Below are 15,350 nucleotides of genomic sequence, written 5' to 3' on the forward strand. Positions count from 1 at the left end.
CTAAACAAGTCATTTTCATTCACTTATGTTTTTCACAATATAAATGTTGTGCACCTTTGGTAGACATTGCCTCTGGTCAAACTCTTGTCACTCTGACAAGATTCAGTGGAAATCAACAGTGAAAACTGTTTCAGCCTAATGAAAATTGATGTCTCAAACTTATTTACAATTTAATAAAATAAATATTCTACTTCCACGTACAAGATACTTTACAAGACAGAGGCACCTGTGTTGCTCAGTCAGTTAAGCATCTGACTCTTGATTTTGGCTCAGGATATGATCTCAGGTTGTTTCGAAGGAATGATTCTTACAGAGAATGAGCAGGTAAGTGAACAATTAAGGTGATTCTTTTGGTATTAATAGTCTGGTTTGTTTTGGCATTAATAGTTTAAAGATATGGGATTCTCAGTAGGAAAAAAAAATGGTATTTTTCCTCTAAGTTTCCGTTTTCCCTTGAATTTGGAGAGAAGTTTGGAGTTAATGGTATTTAACAAAGTTAGGAGGAAAGTTGAAATTCAAAGTTGATTGTTAATTGGTCACTACAAATAAAGCCAGACTGATTACTTTCTACTGGGAACTCTTGTTCTCACTCTCAGATCTTCCCTTAAGCCCTCCCACCACCAGCATCTTCCACAGCCGAGAAAGAACACTATTCTATATGACCTAGTTCCTCCTGTTTTTCCTTCATTAAATATTTTTATCATGACAGGGCTTCAACACATTGAAAGACCATTAAATCTGGGGAGGTTTTGTGTGTGTGTGTGTGTGTGGCAGGGTGGGGGGTAAAAGTATAATCATTATTTGTTTTTACTTTGAATGGCAGGTGTTGAGAACTCAAGGAGCTGTAAAAAAGGATAGGATGTGCTCAAGGAAGCTTGTCTAGTCCAAAAGGAAAGGATATGTGGACTGTGGAGGCTAAATCAGAAATGAAAGCAAATGTAGAAAAGAAGTTCCCACTAATCTCAAGGCCATGGAGGGGAATGACCCCTCTCTCTCCTGTTCTCTTCCTCTCAATATAAATAAATCTGGAAAAAAAAAAAAAAGACACCTGAAAGGCAGGACACACAGACCCAAATCAATGCAAATTCCTAGAGGAAAGTGAAATAGAAAAGGTATATAGTAACTAACTGTAGTGATAATGTTCTTGTAAACACAAATACAGCACTAATCATAGAAGTAAAAACTAGAAACAACCTAAATATCCAAGAACATTAAAATAATGTGTGGTATATTCATATAACAAAATACTATACAACAAGGAAAATCCAGAAATACTACCATATACAGCATAATTAAGAGCAAAGGAAGCCACATACGCACACGTGTCTCTCAAAAAAATTGCAATATGTATATATATACACACATATATGTTAATCATAAAAGATCAAAGTTGGGCAAAATTAATATATGCTATTAGAATTTCTGCTAGTAGTTACCTTTGGAAAGCAGAGTGGAAGGAGCGATTTGGAAAAGACACAAGGAGGTTTCTGAGGTGCTAGTAGTGGTATATAGCTTGATCTGTGTGGTCATTACACAAGAGTGTTTACTTTGTGACAAGTCACTGAACTGCATGCTTATGATTTGTGGGAGTTTTTTGCACATACATCATACTTGATTTGAAAGCTTGTTTTATGGTAAGATGGAATAACTAACCTCCACCCTGTCTCTCCCCTGAACACAGTTACAGAATCCATGAAGCAACTACTTAAGGACTCCAAAAAGTAAGTAGTAGCAGGAAGATTGGGGGAGAAGACCAATACTATCAAACTGGTAGTAGGCTCATCAATTTTTCCCCTTTGGTATCCTCCAGCCTAGTTTCAACACATCCCCATTGCTTGTAAGTGGCATGATACAATCAGAGTCCTTCAGGAAAAACCCCCTAGTTCTGACTCAAAAAATAGGAAAAGGGTCTTCTAACACTCCATTCTCTTATACCCCATCCATCAAGCAATCCTGGAGCAGTGCTGACAATAGCTGCACCAAGGGAGGCCCTCAGGAGTCTAAACTGCTGATGTTGGAGAACCTTCCTTTCTGATTAGACATGTCGTGTCAAGAGACTAGGGCAAAATCTCATCACTTTGTGGGAGCACACCATCTGGCCTCAGATGCAGAGTCAGTCACAGGAAATACATCAGAGAGTGAGATAAATAAATCTCAAGCTTTCTAGCCAAAAGACCAAAAAGAAGAGCCCCCAATGAACTGAAAGTACTGAGAAGACCACAGAGAGGGAGGAGATGTGGAAAAAATTCCATAAAATTGTTTATTTACTGGTAGGTTCACCTCTGGGTATATATAAATCTGACACTAAACAGTATACTACAGACTTTGAAAACTAAACTATGGGATAGATCATTGCCTTGATCTCACACTGGCCACTGGGTAGGATACATATGGAGTGGACCTGAAAGGCATTGCAAAGATTGACAATGGAACGGATACTGAAAGCACAACCTACAGAAGACAATTCAGAATTTGCTGCTTTAATGCAGCAAGACTGATTCCTCCTAAAATAAAAATATCAACATTCTTCATAGAACTTTAAATAAGACCCCAGTTCTTAGAACATAATAATCAAAATGACCAGAATGCAATAAATTACTCTGCATATGAAGAACCAGAAAAATCTCAATATGTACAGGGAAAAAATCAGATGACACAAATGTTAGAGTTATCCAACAATAATTTCAAGGCAGTTTTTATAAAAATTCCCCCAAAAGCAATAGTGGACACCCTTGAAATGAATGGAAAGATAGAAAGTCTCAAGAAAGAAATCTAACATACAATGAAGAACCAGTTGGAAATTTTGAATGTTGAAAATTGCATTAACTGAAATAAAAAATTTACTGGATGGGCTCCATCGCAGAACAGACATGATCAAGGAAAAATTCAATGAACTTGAAGAAAGATTAAAAGAAATTATCTAATCTGAAGAAACAGAAAAGTTCGGGAGGGGAATGAACAGAACCTCTGGGACCTGTGGGACAATAACAAAAGCTCTAACATTCACATCATCATAGACTTGGAAGTCGAAAAGAATGTGCTGTAAAAATAAATATTTGAAGAAATGGTTGCCGAAAGCCTCCTAAATTTGACAAATGCAAAAAATTATAGACTCAAGAAAATCAATTAACCCTAAAACAGGATAAATCTAAAGAAATCAAATGTCCAGACAGAGCATAATCCAACTACTAAAAACTAAAGACTGAAGAATTCTTGAAAGCAACCAGAGAAAATTGATGCATCATATATAAGGGAACAATGATTTGAATGACTACCAATTTTCCATGAGAAACATAGAGGACAGAAGTAAGTGGAATAACTTTTTTAAGCACTGAATGAACTACCAACCCAGAATTCTATACAGTGAAAATGTCCTTTAGGAAAAGGTAAAAGGTAGATATTTTCAGATAAAGGAAAATGAAGAGAATTTATTGCCACCAAAACTGCCCTAGAAGAAGTGTTGAAGGATGCTCTTCAGGCAGAAGAAATACAAGAAATCGGGGGAAAAAAACCAATAGAAATTAAAAATATCTGTGTAAAGACAGTAAGCTATTCTCCTATTGAGTTGTTTAAAACATTTTTAATGTCAGGGTTCCTGGGTGTCTCAATTGGTTAAGCATCTCCAACTCTTGGTTTCAGGTCAGATCATGATCTCAGGGTCATAAGATCAAGCCCCCCATCAGGCTCCATGCTCAGCACAGAGTCTGCTTGAGATTCTGTCTCTCACTCTCCTTCTGGCCCTCCTCTTTCAAAGATAAATAAATCTTTTTTTTTTAATATTTTATTTATTTATTTGACAGACAGAGATCACAAGTAGGCAGAGAGGCAGGCAGAGAAGAGGAGGAAGCAGGCTCCCCACAGAGCAGAGAGCCCGATGCGGGGCTCGATCCCAGGACCCTGGGATCATGACCTGAGCCGAAGGCAGAGGCTTTAACCCACTGAGCCACCCAGGCGCCCCAGATAAATAAATCTTTAAAAGAAGCATTTTTAATGCCTGAAAGAAAAAAATACAAGTATACATATTCTCATTTTATATATATATATATGTATATATGTATTTATATATATATGTATTTATATATACATATTCTCATGATATATATATATTCTCATTATATATATATCTTGTGATATATCTATATGTTGTGTACATATATGTGTGAGAGAGAGAGAGACTTTCACATAATCCAAAATAAATTAGGAAATAGAAAACAGGAATGAAAAAGAGAAGGGACAAACAGAAAACAAATAATAAAATGGTATATCTAAGTACAAACATATCAGTAATGACATTAGATGTAAATGGTCTCAACACATCAATCAAAAGACAAAGGTTGGTAAAATGGACAAAAGATACCAATATCAACAAAAAAGTGACCCAATTATACCAGGTCTACAAGAAATTTATTTAAAACAGTAATATAAGTATGTTAAAAGTAAAAGGATAAAGATTACCTTGCAAATACTAATCAAAAGAAAGCTGAAGTTAATTAATATAACTATTTATAATAAAGTATAAAAAATTATTATAAACTAATTATTATTAATATTAATAATTAAAGAAAATAGACCTTAGAGCAGAGAAAATTACCAGAGATAAAGAGGGACATTACATGATGAAGGGTCAATTCCCCAATTAGACATAAAAATGCTAACTGTGGAGGCACCAAAAAACAGTTTCAGAATACATGAAACAAACCTGACAGCCTTGAAAAGAGAAATAGTAAAGACTACAATATTAATATTTGAAGACTTAAATTAAATATTAAGTATTAATATTAATATTTGAAGACAAATATTAATCTCAAAGTAATCAATAGATCTAGTACACAGAAAATGGGAAAGAATGTAAAAGTACTAAACAACAGTATTAACTAAACTAATTGACATTTAAAGAACATTCCACCTGGGATGCCTGGGTGGCTCAGTCAGTTAAGCATCTGCCTTTGGCTCAGGTCATGATCCCAGGGTCCCGTGATCAAGCCCCACATTGGGCTCCTTGCTCAGCAGTGAGCCTGCTTCTCTCTCTCCTCCCTGTTTGGGCTGTCTCACTATCTCTGTCTCTCTCTTTCTCTCCCCCAAATAAATAAATAAATAAAAGAACATTCTACCCAACAACTGCAGAATATATATATTTTCTCGCCAAGTGCAAATAAAACATTCCCCAAGATAAATCATATCCTGGGCCATAGAATAAACCTTAACAAATTTAAAAGAATCAAGATTATACAAAGTATGTTCTCTAGTCATAGGGGAATTAGAATAAAATATAACAACTTAAAGTAAAGAGAAAAATCTCCAAATAGCAAATTTAACAGCATAATCCTAAGTAATTCATGAGTCAAAGAGGTAGTCTCAGGGGAAATTATAAAATATTTTACACTGAAGAAAAATTAAAATAAAACCTATCGAACTCTGTAAAAAGCAAATAAAGCCATCCTTAGGTGGATACTTATAGCATTAAATTACTATACTAGAAAAGAAGAAAAGTCTCAAATCATAATTTAATCTTCTACCTTAAGGGGGAAAAAAAAAGACAGCAAAATTAAATCCTACACAAGCAGAGGGAAGAAATACTGAGTGGAAATCAATAAAATTGAAAAGAGGAACAATGGATAAAATCAAAGGAACCAAAAGATGGTTCTTTATATCCAGAATACAGCACTACTTTAATAGGTGTGAGCTACCACTCCACACCTATTAAAATAGCTAGGATTAAGAAAATAAAAACCTGAAAATATCACAGGCCAAAAAGGATACACAGCAACTGGAACTCTTACATATCGCTACTATAAAATTGAATAACCATTTTGGAAACAGTTTGGCTGTTTTTCACAAAGTTAAACACATTACCATATAATCCCAGTAATTCTATTCCTAGATATCTGCCCTAGAGATATGAAGACTTATGTTTATACAAAAACCTTTACACAAATGTTTATAGTAGGTCTACCCATGACTGACAAAAACTAGAACCAGCCTGACAATCCTTCAAGACATGAATGGCCAAACAAATAGTAATGGACTCAAGGCATAAAATACTTGGCAATTAAAACATCGATATTGCTACATGCACCAACAACTTGGATAAAGCTCAAAGGCGTTGTGATAAGTAAAATAAACCAAACTCAAAAGGTTACATACTCTACCATTCCATTTCTAAGATCATCTCAAAAACACAAAGCTAGAGAAGGGAATAGATCAGCTATGACCAGTGGTTAAGGGTGAGAGGAGCTTGCCATTATGAAGAGATAGCCTGAGGAAGTTTCTTTTGAGGAGATACAACTGTTCTGTATCTTTATCATGGTAGTGGTTACACAAGTCTATCCATGCATTAAAATCCCCAGAACTCATAAAATTCACACAATTTTTAATGACCAAGAGAAAAAGTCAATTTTATTATATGCTAACTTTTAAAATAAAATTAAAATGTTTAACTTTACTTTCAAAACACAGGACACAAATGTACCCATATAAGAGTTGAGTATCTAGGTTACAAAGACTAATTTGAATACAAATGAAAACTGGGAAGATAGTGATATACTCACCACTGCTGGCTCCTCTACAGTTTCCATTACTAGAATCCATAGGAAAATCTGAAAGGTGATAGAATAAAGAAAGAATTATAATTTATTCATTATTATTTCAAAATTTCCCATACTAAAATCTAATTCAGTCATAAATTTAATTTGAGTAAGAACCCAGGAATCTCAAGGAAGTGGATTCTTATTAGTGCCATGACCTTCGCACTCTATTACTTAGAGATCAAATAAGGACAAGATCTATTCTTTTGTGTGATTGAGAGATGATACACTTTCTTGAATCCTCAACAACTGTGCCCAAAATTTCAGGATTTAATAAGTTTTTGAGTCTCACGAAATTTCTGACCCAATAAAATCCACATACATATTAAGCATTCACGCAACACTTGTGTTTTAACTAAAAGAAGTCAATACATCTCTTCAATAAATAGACGTATCACACATGACTAGCATATATTTAAATTTTTAGTGCATCAGGAAAACATTCAGACCACATTCTCATGCCCTTTGTTACCTATAAACTAAACAGTTCTTCAGCAGAAAGCAAGCATACCATGCAAGGATCACTCAAGCCAGTGCGATTAATAGACATGGGTGGAAATGGCCAGTGACTCCACCATAATCCCAGAAAATGGTAACAACACACAGTAAATAGTACTTATAAAAAGTTCTTCTGGGTTCTAGTTAAGAACTCAGCCTCTAGTGAATAAGAGTGCCTCAGCAAAACACCATGCTGAATTTGTTGCACGCCCCTATATATTCTTATTGATATTTCAACTCCATACTTTTATGTTTTAATTTTGTACTAACATTTTATGTTTAACAAGTTTAGTATCCATTTATCCTAACAGAAAGTAACGTTCTTCCTCTGTCCTTTTTCCTTATAGGCTGTATCATGAATAAATTAAAAAGGAGTAGCTCAATATCATTTTACGACAATAGCACTCCAATTAGAATTAATGAGTTACTTTCTCAGGCTTAGTAATCATCATCTGGGATTTGATCTTTTTTTGATCTCTTTTTAACTTTTATTCATCTGGTATTTAAAAAGCTATATACAAGGAAAGATAGTAACTACCAAAAAAACAAACAGGCAACAAATACTTGATTCTAAAACATTAGGTTCTGCTCATATACTATTAATTTTATGACTTTTATTCTATTCAACGACTTTATTCATGACAAACGTAACCAAGTGTTAAAGTAACATGCCAACAGTTTTATTCCTGAGTCCAATAATCATGATAACACGCATTTGATCCATACAAAAATGATCTCTCCGGGGCGCCAGGGTGGTTCAGTCCGTTAAGCAGCCAACTCTTGATTTTGGCTCAGGTCATCATCTCAGGGTCATGGGATCCAGGCCTGCCTGGGGCTCCATGCTCATCAGGGAGCCTGCTTGAGAATCTCTCTCCCTCTGCCTCTGTCCCTCCCCTGCTCATGCACACACTCTCTCTCTCTCTCTCTCTCTCTCAAATAAATCTCTTTTTTAAAATGAGCTTTCTATAAATGAAAAAATTATATTAATCCGCATGTAAAGTAACTGTTAAGTTTTGAAGAGTTTAAATAAAAATGAAAAATAAATCTCTTCTCCTGGGTCTGGGGGAACCCTTGATACAGCTGAACCTAGGAAAGTGATGTTCTTCTTTCATTATTATTCACAGGAAAATGTTCCTATTTTTAAAAGTGCTTAGAAATCAGTTGTTAGAATTAAAAGAGGGGAAAAAAAGTTGTCTGGTCATAAATAATCAAAAAAAATTGTTTTCAGAAAATTCAACTTAGGAATTCCAACAAAATCATCCTACATTAAAATCCTACATCCTACATTAAAAGGCATTAGTAGGTTTTATGCCCCAAGGATTTCTAGTAGGAGTCATAGAAGTTTCCTAAAGGAGCTGGGGAAGGTTGGTTCCACATAGAAAATAACATGTGTAAGAAGTATGGAAAGAAACTACAGTACTCACCAAGGGACCTGCAAGTCTTCCAGAGTGGCTAAAACAGAAGTGTGAGCAGGAAGAAATGAAGCTAGAGGAGTAGGAGGTGACGAGATCATGAAGGCCAGAGACAGACACCAAAGGATTTTAAGCAACAGATCTGCAGTTCAGAAAGATCATCCTGTTGGAATATGGAGGGGCAATACTGAGGGTAAGCAAGCCAGTTATTCTCCTGTGGCCGTAATACGTGTGAGACATGTTGAGATCCGAACTAAGAGAGTAACATCAGAGAAGGAGGGGAGGAAATTGGATTCAGAGTAGATCCAGTAACATTTGATATCTACTGAATGCAGGGTAGGAAGGGGTAAAGAATAAGGTAGAATCAGGGTGCCTGGGGGGGTTCAGTCAGTTAAGCGTCTGCCTTTGGATCAGGTCATGATCTTGGGGTCCTGGGATCAAGCTGCTTGTTGGGCTCCATGCTCCGCACGGAGTCTGCTTCTCCTTCTTCCTCTGCTCCTCCCCCTGCTCATGTTCTCGCTCTCTCAAATAAATAAATAAAATCTTTAAAAATAAAAAAATAGGGTAAAATCAAGGCTGACTCCTAGGCTTGGAGCATGCGTATGGGGCCTCACAACCATATAAAAAATACTAGAAAAGAATAGGCAGATGAGGTAAGGAAATGAGGAGTTCACTTTGTGGCATGATGAGATTGAGGGGCTCTGGGTTAGCTGTGAGAGTCTGGAATGCACTCTGTTATCTCAAAAGGGCACTGAAGTACTTATCTCTTATCTCTTGGAATCCCTGTCCAGGGCTGTCTTTTATTCTCTTAAACTACACATAAGTGGGCTTTCAAAATACAATGGACAAAATTTGATCCTTTAACTGAAATCTGATAGTCAAAAGACACAGATTCTTCCTTAAGTTATGAATCACCTCTTTCTCCATGAGACGGGAAGTGTAGTGGAGAATGGATTCTGGCTTGAACCTTTCCTCTTAATAGCTTCATGAACTTGCACAAGTCACTTACATGCCTCAGCTTCCTTTTCTTCAAAATGGAAATAATAAGTTGATATGCATAACACACTTAGAACAGCAGACAGAATATGTTTGCTTATTCTATTGCTGCCAAAGACCCCTCTCCTGAGAGGACACGTCCTCTCCCCTCCTGGAGCATGCTGTTTTTGCTAAGCACTTACCCTCCGCTTTGCCATTTCTCAGGCACTTCACATGAATAGTTCTTTTGTTCTTCTCTGTTCCCAGGGTCAATCTCAAATGACTCGCTCAAGGCCTAACCTTAATGGCAAAGCTGGAATTCCAACTAAGGGCCTCTACCTCTAAAACTGGGAAGCTGCAGAAACAGACCCAGTTCTTAATTATTCAAAACTGTCTCTTCTTTCTATACGCCTCATGGAAAGACAAAGGCCAAACAGAAGGGAGTCAATGATGCTATTTATAGCAACAACTATTTGGAAGTTTGATAGGAATGAAATAGAAAATGAATTATTAAAATCAGACTTGGGGACTACACAAGATTCTGTTACCACTAATTCCGTTAGCTATAATGAAATACCAGAGCTCTCGGAGATACTCTTGTCCCTACCCCATCCAGAGTACCTTTCAATATTTTATGGAATGACCGGTCCTCAGAAATGTGTTCTCTCCAGCCTTAATCTAAAATTTCCATTTCTCCTTTCCATTCCATTTCCTCCTATCACACTGAATAATTCTTCCTTCTTGGTATTTGGCCCCTCAAATATTTGCAGACCAGGCCTAAAGAAAAGGCTGCCTGTTCCTCAGAGCACAGAGGAATGACTCCACGGCAGTGCCTGCGTTGGAAAGCTGGCGTGGGGCAGGCAGGCAAGAGACGGCCGGGAGATGTGTTGAGCAAGAGCCGGGGGTGACAAGCTACCACTGCCACGGAAACCAGCAACGACTGAGCATAGATTATGAAGCCCTTGGCATGACGAGCCATGGGCGTTGAATAAATAGCTGGTGAATATCATACCATAAGTTTTCTTAAATTCTTGATCTCTCCGTTTCCAAGATAAACTATTTGTAACTAACAGACATCCTTCAGACTCCTTCTTTCTTCCTGGTGCTCCCAAAGGAATTTATTCTTGAGCCTGAGGTCCAAGTCCATTTGCAGAAAGTGCAATATTAAGTTTATATCTTCAGAAGGAAAATCTGCTTTTCTACTTGGTTCCTGGTGTGCAGCTTGGTTTCCGGAGCTGAAGTGATGAAAGTTCTAAGCTGTATCTGCACTGACCAGCATCCCATTTCAAAAAAAGAAAACCTCACGTTGAGAGAACGATGATTATCATGGTGGAAGAGCAGCACGGGCTGTTTAGGGACTATGTCCCAGGTACTAGGCTGCTTCATTTCATCCTCACCATGCCCCGGGGATATAGAGGCAGGCTGTCTCCATGGTACAGCCCAGAAAACTTTCAATCAGAGAGTTTACGGAATTTCCCCATAATAACACTTGAGAGGAAGCAGAGTCCAGATTCAATGCCTGGTTTGCCAGGCTCCCAGCCCACACTCCTGACTTGCCACACGATACTGAAGACTGGACTAGAGGTCTTCATTCAGATAAAGCAGTTGTGCGTGAAGCCACAGCTCTACAGTAAATAAACAATGTGGGAAAAGGAACAAATGTAATGTGAATTTGTTGGTAATGGTCAGGATTGGGAGACTTTTTTTTTTTTAACGTATGTTGGCCTTAGTATTTTGGAAGCAAAAAGTAGTTTGAAGCACTACTCCATTTCAATAGACTTTGCTTTGTGAATGGGCCTAAACTTGTCTGTGGCATCATCCTGAGCTAGGAGCGAACAGACCCATGTGAATGGTAGGATTTCAAAATCCTCTTGGCATCAAAGGAATGTGAAGGGTGGCCCCTTTCATTCAGGGAGACCTCATTTTTGTATTCAGCTGGATTCTAATCATAAAACATAAGTGATTCTGTTTATACCTAAAGGGAGAAAAAAAAAGGCTTCACGAACTATCATATCCCACTGAACCAAAGAGTATATTGCATCGTAAATTAAACTGGCCACATATGGTACTTACTAAGTAATTCCAGGTGCCTGACAGTTTGACCCAGGATAGGGAATGCAATTTTCCGCAAGCTGGCCTCGGAAGCCAGGAGACCTTTGGGGTTAGAATCCACCTCTCCGTTCCCCATCCCCACCTCCCCTGCGGCTCCCTCCTGCCACTGGTGTCTCTGACTTGCACCAAAGCTTGTGGTAAAGGGAGACGGTCAGAAAAATATGGTTCCCACTGCCACCTAAGCCTCCGTATTTTTCTAGCAAGGATGCTGTCAACAAAGCAGATATTATGGCATTTTAAAGCAGCTCAGAAACCAGGTCCCACAGACTGACAAATTGTTTCCATGCATGGCCTATTTGAGTGTTTCAATGAGGCAATTGTTCTGCATTTGGTCCCCAGTGATAGGTAATTCAGGGACACTTAAGAAAACTGCTTCCCGGGGTGCCTGGGTGGCTCAGTGGGTTAAAGCCTCTGCCTTCGGCTCAGGTCATGATCCCAGGGTCCTGGGATGGAGCCCCGCATCAGGCTCTCTGCTCAGTGGGGAGCCTGCTTCCTCCTCTCTCTCTGTCTGCCTCTCTGCCTACTTGTGATCTCTGTCAAATAAATGAATAAAATCTTAAAAAAAAAAGAAAGAAAGAAAGAAAGAAAACTGCTTCCCATCCATACGGACCATGGGTTTTGAAAGCTGTTACCCTTGCCAAACCTCTCTCACTTGAGGTCCATTTCTAAGAGAGGTTTCAGAGCAAGTCTTTTCCTTTAAGAGGAGGAAAGCATTTCAGAGTGAGCTATAGTCACCTCATTCCTAGTCCTTGGCCTGAGCGAAGCACCAGCGTTGAACGGATTCTAAGTGTCTGGGAAGCCAGGGCAACAACTGACCAGGCTCTTCCAGATTCTGCACAGCCTGGGACGTTAGTGAGTACAAAGGCTCAAGAGCACGCTCTTAGCCCAAAGACTAATAAGAAATACATTCCTTTCTGCATCTAGTATACAGCCAGTTCTCAGTTCTTGATTAAAATCAAGAAGACAATAGGTCTGTATAAGACCTAGAGGATGGTCGAAAAGCTGCTGGAATCCTTCTGTTCAGGGTTGGGTTTGCAGCTATTTGTACTTTTTGCCTCTTCACTCGCTTTCCATTAAGAGGGTCAAGGTGCACAGAAAGCAATTTTTCTAAGTCAATTCTCTTGACAACCAGGAACTATTACCTAGAAATGGATTAAGGGCGTGAGCGTAGGCTGGACGAGCTGAGAGGCAGAAGGAAAATACTGCTGCCCAGGAAACGAACACAGAAGGCAATCAAGTCATCGCATCTAGTAACAGAGTTTCTCTGGGGAGGGGATGAAAAAGGACCCACCACAAAAAATACGAAATTATATGAAGGGTGAAATTTGAGTTCGGGGGTAATTGGTAAGAGTGATATTGAGTGAGAATTAAACGAACCATAGTGAACTAGGTGTAGCTGGGGTCTTCAGAGTTATGAGTGTCATAATTAGACCAAACACTAGTGAGAAAACAACTTGTGATTGATTCTATTAAATGTAGAACTGCAATCAAGCTTTCCGGTACGGAAAGATTAAGATAGATGTGTGGTTGATGCACACACAGAACAAAGGGCATGAAATAAAGTATTAAAGGCATATTTGCAGAGCTTAACAATGGGATAAGGAGTGAGATTAAAAATAACATTACATGAGTGAATGATGATAGCACGCCTTAAATATAACTCCTTTCATCCATATGTCACTTACAAAAGGACTTGAAGGCATGTGGGAATGTGAAAAGAGCCCAGCAATTTCCCTTCGCCAGCTCTGTGGCTGGGAGCAAGTCACAGAAGCTAATTAGCAGCGCATAGCAATGTTTCACAGCTGTTTCAGTCTGGAATAGAAGAACAATTTATCTCATTGAAAGGAGGGGGAAATTTAAGGTGAAGGTAATTGCTCCAATTGGACTTTGAGCAAGCACATACCACTAACATCTGTGGGTTAGAGTAAGGTTACTGAAATTATCTAGGCATTTCTAATGATTAGAAGAAAATGGTGCTTCAGTTTTCTGTTCTCGCCACACAATCTTGACTAGCAGCTAAAACAGTAAAGCTATGGAAAAGGGAGGATTGAGAATGCAAGAGAATCTGGGAAGAAAGTGCAGTGCCTGTAAACAAAGTAAGACAGTAAGGAAGGAGCATCACTCATCCAAGATGTGGCAACGAGGACACGTAAAGGATGGAAAGTGCAGGGTCAGCGTTGACAAGTGTGACCAGAGTGGAATGAAAGATTACCTACTGGCATGGAACTGGAAGAGAGAAGAAAGAAGCGGTGCCCCACAGAGGAGTGACTAAGAGAAGCGACCCCAAGAAAACAGGCAGAATTAGAGAGCCAAAGGCAAGTAACAAAAACTCAAGAGAAGAGAGGAGCCCGGTGACTGGAGGTCAGGAGAGAGGCTGGGCCGGGTCAGGACTCACCCGCTCCGTCCGCGGTGACGATAGCCTCGGGAGAGATGCACACGCCACGGTCATAAACAGGCAGCTCCTCGCAGGCCAGACTCTCGGGCCACGAGTGACGGTACTTGATAAGGATAGGCTCGCAGCCCTGCCGGGCCCGCTCGCACACGGACTTGCAGGGCTTGATGGGCTCGTGCTGGAAGTCAATGGTGCAGATGGGCGCGTACATGGCACAGAGGAAGAAGAGCAGATCGGGACTGCAGTGGGTGCCCAGCAGACCTTCGAACTGCTCGATAGCCAGAATGGCGTTGGCTTGGGTGCTGTGGTGCAGGTGGTTGGGCATCTTGGTCATGTTCCAGGGCAGGGACTTGCACAGGGGGATGCGGACGGGCTCACAGGCTGCAGCCCGAGCTCCGGGCACCCAGAGCAGGCAAAACGCAGCCAGGGCGAGCAGCCCGGCCCGCAGCAGCAGCAGCATCCCTCCAGGACTGCCACAGACCATGATCCCGGCAGGACGGGGCAGGGTGGAGCAGTGCCGAGCACGCCGAGAGGCCCGCTCCGCCGTCCCCTCTTACCCCCTGCAAGTGGACACAATGATCTGGGAGCTTCTCCTCCCCCGACGATCTCAGTTTCCTTGGATCAAATTCCCCCAATGGGGTCCCACGAGCTCCGCCGACCTCCTGCCGCCGCCGCCCCTGCCGCTCTGGCAGTTCTTTCCCGACGTCTAAGCCTTCTGGGGCCGCAGCATCTATTTATTCCTTGCTCCCTCTGGCAGAAGCGCCAGACTTCGCAGATGAATCCGATTAGAGGAAAACAAGAGGAAGCGAGGGAGAAATAAAAACAAAGTAGAATTCAGCGGAGGCCCTTGGAGCTCGGGACTGTCACGTCCCCTGGATTACGAAAAGGTGCTAACAGAAGCATGAAATTCTCCAATGGAGCGGGGGGCCGGGGATGGAGAGGAAAACAGAGGGAAAGACTCTTAATGCGGGAGGAGGGGGCAGTTGAGAGTTCTCAAGTCTTGTAGGCTGAGCAAAAAGATCCAGCGCTTGGCGCGCGCTGCCGCAGCTGCTGGAAGGACCAGCCGGCCGCAGGAGCCCCGACGCGAGGTCGGTGCCTCCGACCCGCGGCTCTTCACTTTCCCACCTCCCGGCCGGAGAGGCAGCTCCGCCCCCCGGTGCAGTCCCAGCCCTCCGATGCCGGCTCCCTAGGCAGAGGGAGGGAAGCCTCGAGAAGCAGCCAGGATGCTACAGTCCAACACGGCGCTGACTTGAGACATGTACCCCTTCCCCGTCCCCACACTGGCTCCAAAGAAGAGCCCCCAGCCCCTCGCTGGAAGCACACCCCGATCCCTCATGGAGGAGTACCCCAAGTCCCCACTGTTTCTTGGGGAGCCCG

General features: G+C 40.6%; 1 protein-coding gene across 1 annotated transcript in view; it reads right to left on the reverse strand.

Annotated features, from left to right (window-relative positions):
• The window catches only part of FRZB (frizzled related protein), a 33,026-nt gene extending 17,929 nt beyond the window's left edge, over positions 1 to 15,097 (reverse strand). Inside the window, exons 1-2 of the mRNA XM_032856072.1 lie at positions 13,977 to 15,097; positions 6,549 to 6,596 (exon numbers count right to left, since the gene is read on the reverse strand). Coding sequence (XP_032711963.1) covers positions 6,549 to 6,596; positions 13,977 to 14,457 — 529 coding nt within the window. The 5' untranslated portion in view covers positions 14,458 to 15,097. The remainder of the gene's footprint in view (positions 1 to 6,548; positions 6,597 to 13,976) is intronic.
• Between the last annotated feature and the right edge of the window lie 253 nt (positions 15,098 to 15,350).

This window comes from Lontra canadensis, unplaced genomic scaffold (genome assembly GCF_010015895.1).
Source record: "Lontra canadensis isolate GAN:19392208 unplaced genomic scaffold, GSC_riverotter_1.0 scaffold11, whole genome shotgun sequence".
NCBI lineage: Eukaryota > Metazoa > Chordata > Mammalia > Carnivora > Mustelidae > Lontra > Lontra canadensis.